The sequence below is a fragment of the Lathamus discolor genome, chromosome Z (assembly GCF_037157495.1).
Source record: "Lathamus discolor isolate bLatDis1 chromosome Z, bLatDis1.hap1, whole genome shotgun sequence".
Classification (NCBI taxonomy): Eukaryota; Metazoa; Chordata; class Aves; order Psittaciformes; family Psittacidae; genus Lathamus; species Lathamus discolor.
In genome coordinates this window covers 69,067,847-69,074,174 of record NC_088909.1, presented here as the reverse complement: position 1 = coordinate 69,074,174, position 6,328 = coordinate 69,067,847, and the positions used below count along the sequence as shown (strand labels likewise).

The 6,328-nt window shown below is 37.6% G+C and overlaps 1 protein-coding gene across 4 annotated transcripts in view; it reads right to left on the bottom strand.

Moving 5' to 3' along the window:
* Positions 1-1,206: 1,206 nt before the first annotated feature.
* The window catches only part of GKAP1 (G kinase anchoring protein 1), a 30,532-nt gene continuing 25,410 nt past the window's right edge, over positions 1,207-6,328 (bottom strand). For 3 of the 4 annotated variants that reach the window (XM_065662691.1, XM_065662694.1, XM_065662692.1), the window contains one exon: positions 3,978-4,285. In XM_065662691.1, coding sequence (XP_065518763.1) covers positions 4,238-4,285 — 48 coding nt within the window. In that variant the 3' untranslated portion in view covers positions 3,978-4,237. Of the gene's footprint in view, positions 1,660-3,977; positions 4,286-6,328 lie in introns of those variants that run through there. The other variant, XM_065662693.1, reaches the window with a different exon arrangement.

Here is a 6,328-nt window from a genome sequence, read left to right as displayed (position 1 = left end):
AGACTGCATGAAGACACGGTTAGCACTGTATTAACCAGTGATTTCAAGCAGAAACCAATCAGATCAAAGTGCAAAGAGGTAGGACTCATCCCAGGCTGTTCCTAGTTTATACATACAGCTCATGCTGACTCTATCGTTACTTGAATAGTTTGGAATGGAGTAGCACAACTGCTACCTGTTTATGGATAGCAGAGATTTACATCTTAGAGGAATCATCAATAGTGTTATAAAGCGATGTGTATTTGTGTCCTAGTTTCGGCTGGATAGTTATTTTCCTTCCTAGTAGCTGTTGCAGTACTGTGTTTTGGCTTTATTCTGAGAATAAGGCTAATAACACACCGATGTTTTAGTTGTTGCTAGGCAGCACTTACCCTGATTAAGGACTTTTCAGTCTCTCATACTCCACCAGTGAAGAGAGGCACAAGAAGCTGGGAGAGTGCACGGCCATTTTCTACATTATATTTCCTATTATTGTTACTGCATTTTATTTTTATTTCAATTATTAAACTGTTCACATCTCAACCTACATTTTTTCCCCCATCCCACTGGGAAAATGTTGTAACTCAGCACCATGCAGCTTCTTGCTCACTGCCACCGTTCCCCTCTCCAGGTAGGATGAGAATCAGAAGACCATAAACCCCACAGACTTTTAATTCCTTTGGGCAAAGACACCTCAATTCCCCCCCTTCCAGAGTTTTTCCCCAAAATTCCTTAATGTTTCTCATTTGAGCATGGGAAACTTGTATCTATAGTATTGCTTTAACCACCTACTTTGAAGATAGTGCAAAACCTATGCATTCCAAATTCTTCCTCATGTTCAGTAAATAGGAGCCTTTTCCTCTTCTTTCTCTTTATTCTGGCTTTCTCCTCACCTTTGATTATAAGATTCTAATGATTTTTTTCTTTTTTTTAAATGAACTTCCCCCCCCCTTTTTTTTTTTTTTTTAAGTAAGTGTTTATTATGTTGCCACATCCACAGTTCACAGCTTATTTCAAAGCAGCTCAGATACAAAATACTGTTGAAGATTTGTACAGGAAATGAGAGGAATGATCAAGCTGGCCACTGCTAAATTACATAAACTCACAGTGTAAACTGACTCACTGGGGGAAAGTAATAGCAAGACAATTACTGACTTTTCAGAAGAAAGCATACTGGAAGTAGCCCTCCTTAAAACAGGCTGCAACAGCAAACAAAAAAAGCTTCATGAACATTCAGTTACTACAAATGTGAAAGAGACTTGATACAAAAAAATACAGTTTAACCTTTTTCCAAAAAAATACAGTTTAACCTTTTTCCAAGAGTCTCATGAAAATTCAGGAGCAACAGCAACATAGTGAAGAAGAATCAGCTGATGGAAGAACTTCTGTGTGTCTTATGCTGGGCGGATGAATATACCGAGTGGTGAACAGGGAAAGATGGGTTGAATAATGAGAACTGTATTCAGCGTGGCCTGAATCAGAAATGTGTGTCTATTTCTTTAGTACTTAATAAAATAGGCTTTTCATAGGGAAATGAACACACTTTTAGAATACAATGTCTGTTTTTATTTTAGTAGAATTCCTTCTGTTTTTAATCAGCAAGCATTATATAAACTAATTTTATGTCAAACTCAGTAGCACAAGAAACAACACAGGTAGAGAAGCTTTTAACTGACAGTCCTGAAAGAAAACAAAACAAAACATGTCTATGTGAATCAGAGATAGATAGACAAGTTAAAACTTAGTGAAAGACAAATTTATAGGATAGCAAGTAGTCAATCTTCTGGATTTTGGCTTTTAGACAGCTGAAGCAACAGAACCATGAATTATTCTAACTATAATTTAGCAATTTAATGACAGCTTGAAGCAGACCAATTAGATTTCTAGAAATATATATTTTCTGGATTTTCTAATTCAAACTCACCCACAAACACAAATGTGTTGCGAAACAAGTCACATCATAAAGTTATAGGCCCCACCGATTTGGTAAGTGGGGTAGCAGATAATGAAAAAAAAAAAAAATAAAAAAAAAAATACTGCCTCCCCTAATAATGGGGTTTTAATCTGAATCAGAGTAGTAACAAGACAAATTACTTTGTTGCAGCCAGTAGTGTTTTATCTGTTAGGTAAGATGCTGCAGTTATGTGTGGTCACAAGCTTCACAGTTCTGAAAAAGCAGTATCAGTCCCATTCTGATGATGTGGGATTCAGAAATTATTTTCAGAGTGGGCCAGATTAAAAACAAACAAAGCAAAGGTAAGACAAACAAATCAGTGAAGCTACAATGACTTCCAGTATTTTAATAATTATGGGCTGCTATCTACAATGTTTAATTTCTTAAGAAATTCTTCTTCCACTGTTAGAATCCTCATGGTCTTAGTTCTCAGAAGTCACTGCTAACTGCAGCAGCTGTACAGATTCATAGTACCTGTACTGATAAAGAGCAAAGTGCCTCTGAGCAAAGTGAGGTTTTTTGCACATACTTGGCTTTGGAAATTGGTTAATGCTACAGAGTGTTCAGAACCAGACTCAGCTAAAAGTTATCTATCTAGATCCACAGGTATTTTGCTTTGTCCGATTCCTTAAGTCTCTTCTCTGTTTTTTTCCCTCTAACTTCAGTGTTTCCTACTGATTTCCAAGGTAACTGATAGGGATTTTCTAATCAGTGTCTAGTCAGCCAGCTCCCACTCACACTTCCATAATGTTCAACAGTTATCCCAAAGAAAGTAAGATCCCAGGATTTAGTACTACATTCAGTGCCACACAAACAGTTCTGCATTTTAAGAGCCATATTGCATTCACTGACAGTTGACACGGGATCAAAAAACAAGTTTGAGCTTTGTCTCTGAGCACAAGAGGAATTGTTTATTTCTAGGCAAGCTCTGAAGAATGACAGGGCACTTTTCAAAGCTAACAGGTAGGGAAGCTCTTTTTACATGGTAGTTGCATGTCAGCTTCATATTTTGCAGCTGAAACCTACATTAGGTATGAAAAGGATACAGAACCACAGAGTCACAGAATGCTTCAGGTTTCAAAGCTCGTCTAGTTCCAACCTCCCTGCCATGGGCAGGGACACCTTCCACTAGACCAGGTTGCTCAAAGACCCATCCAACCTGGCCTTGAACACTGCCAGGCATGGGGCAGCCACAACTTTTCTGGGTAACCTGTGCCAGCGCCTCACCATCCTCATCATAGGATAGGAAATAATTTCTTCATAATATCTAATCTAAAACTCTGCCCTCTTTCAGTTTAAAAGACTTCTTGCCCCTTGGCCTGTCACTATAGGCCCTTGTAAGAAGTCTTTCTTATAAATGCCTTTAAATACTGAAAGGCCATAATAAGGTCTCCCAGTTGAGCAAGCTCAACTCTCTCAGCCTGTCTTTACAGGAGAGAGGCTCCAGCCTTCCAATCATTTTCATGGGTCTCCTCTGGACTTGCTCGGGCAGATCTGCATCCCTCTTCTGTTGGGGGCCTGAACAGAAGGAGCTGAAAGCAGTTCTGCAGGTAGGGTCTCATGAGAGTGGAGTACAGGGGGAGAACCACCTCCCACAATCTGCTGACACACTCGTTTTGATTCAGCCCAGCATACAGTTGGCTTTCTAGGCTGCAAGTGCACACTGCCAGGTCATGCCCAGCTTTCATCCAGCAACACTCCCAAGTCCTTCTTCTCAGGGCTGCTCTCAATCCCTTCATCCCCCAGCCTGTACTGAATACTGGGGGTTGCCCTGACACAGGTGCAGGACCTTGCACTTGGCCTTGCTGAACCTCCTGATGTCCAATACAGGGGAGAAGATAGTGACTGTTGACTTTAAAAAAACACCAAACAAAACCATCCCATATCTGGATTCAGCAACTGCGAGATGCTTTTGTATGAGCTGTCTCAGTTTCAGTTTAGAGTTGGTGAAACTTTCATCATTTGCCTACTAATGCATTTGGATCTTGACAGTCATCAAATGAAGTCTTGAGAAATTTTGTGAAAGCAAGAATTCAAACAGAGATGCAAGAGTAAATTTTATTGAATGATGAAAAACTAATGGCATTACAGCTAGTTTCATCTCTGCTGGAATACTAGTTTTCCAATTTTCTGTAGCAGAAAGTGCAACAAATTGATTATTTATATTGTTAAACAAACTAGCAATTGTTTATTTCTCATCAAAAACTGCATAGTTTAGCAGTTGTGCAACAAATATATAAATTTCTGCAAAACCCTGAAGAAAGATTTTATGTTTTTGTGCTTTGAACCTGGTGGCAGAGGAGATCATCTGCACTGGTCAGATTCTGACTGCTTTTTCCCTTTTTTCCCAGTCTGTAAGAAAAAATTAAAACAAATGGTTAGGTAATATACTAGACATGACACTTTTATCTGCAGTTATGTTTATATTAAAGTAGTATAAATTAACAAGAAAAACACTTCTGGAGTTGTATAATTTAACAAAGTATGCAAGTTATCATGGGATGCAGACTCATCTGAATGTGAAATATTGTTATATAAATTACAACAGTGAAGCCATTCACAGAATATCTTCTTAAATGTTAGCATCTAAGGATAAAAATACATTGATTTGTTTTTTGTTTGTTGTTGTTTCTTTGGTTTTAATCCACAAATTTTGGTCACTGTTCTTTGAAAAGGCATCCTTATGTTTAAAGCAGTATTCTATAAAAAGTGTGCCTCCTGTTATCCAAGACAATGCCACGAAAAGTAGCAATATAAGAAAAGGTCTCCTGGTCAGCTTGCAAGATTACAGGGAAGAATAATAAAAGCAGAAGCAGGCAATGCCTGCAAGGCAGATGAGTGTTTTCCTAAAACAAAACAAAACACACACACCCCACCCCCCAGTTAAAAAAGTATAAACCCAACCAGCCAAACAGAAAACCCCAGGATGATAAATTAAGCAAGAAACACAGCAAGATGTTAAAAAAATAAAAGCATATTGGACTGTGTGGGAGAGTCAGGGGCAGGGGAAAAAGAACAACATAATAGGTGATTTTTGCAGTAATTCCTAAGTATGTAACAAAGACCATTTTTTCTGATGGTCTTTTATAAATTTTTTACTGTAATTTTTTTTTAATCCTCTTTATTGCAATTAAGCACCAGATAAATTTACCTTATTCAAAAATATCTATTTATAGAGACAAATACTTAAAATTAGCAGAGGCATGGATGGCAGGGGAAAACAGACTGAAGCTGTAAGTCCAAATAGTGATTTTAATGTCTGAATTTGACAAGAGATTTACTTTAGTTTCAATTAGGGGTATGAGCACTCATTATCTGTAAGAGACTGAATAAGCATATATTGTCAACTCCTGCAATAAAATTTTGAGAAGGAACTTACTCACTTGTGGTAAAGTGACAAGGGGAAAAAGACAACAGAAAAAGACAGGAGATTACATAGCGAACCCTGTGTAATGCTAGCCAAAGAATCTGAAGTAATCAGAAAAGATCTGTTGCTTCAGAAAGTAATTGCTGCTTAATAAGCCAGTTTTCACAAAACTGTAGTATTCCAACACAATATGTTGCAATTTGAAATAGCATAGCTTGGCAAAGACTACACAGCTACCTTAGAAGTTTCCATATATGTATATAACTTGTACCTTATAAGTTATAGACAACAGGCTCTCCTTGGGACCTGTGCAAAAGGTCACAGTCCAAACAAACAAAAACACCAACAAAGCAAAACCCCCAAAATGTGTCAAGTCATGCACAAGTACAAATCCTTATTTGCAAATAGTCACCCTTCAAAAAAAAAAAAACCTACCAGAATGTTAAACAGCATACCATTTATACAGAAATTAACTGAAATTCACTAATACAAGTTGCATTAACAGTCAGCAAGACAAAACAGCTTACACCATGAGGAAGACACTGATCTCATCACTTACGTTTCCACACAATTTGGTGTGAATCTCCTACAAAGATTTGTCTAGAGACAGAACTAAGATACAGAACCAAAGAATGTGGCAAAAAAAGCCATGAAGTCTACAGTTAGTCCAGTTACACAGTTAGACTTCAACAGTGATTATCAACTTGTTGCTTGAAGTATGTTTATTTACTAGTATACTTCAAGATGTTTTAAAGTGCAAAACAGGTGGTATACTTCAACTTGCCAAAACTGTGCTTTAGACTTGCTGTTTTGTCTTTTTTTTTTTTTCCCCTACAATATGAACTGCCTCTTTTGGTTATGAGGTTTTTTGTTGTTGTTGCTGTTGTTGTTGTTTTGTTTGTTTGTGGTTTTTTTTTTGTTTGGGTTTTTTGGGGTTTTTTGGGGTTTTATTGGGGGGGGGGGGCGTTTCCTTTTTTTGGGTTTTTTTGGTTATTTACCTGGAAAAGTTAGAGGTAACAAGTCAGTTC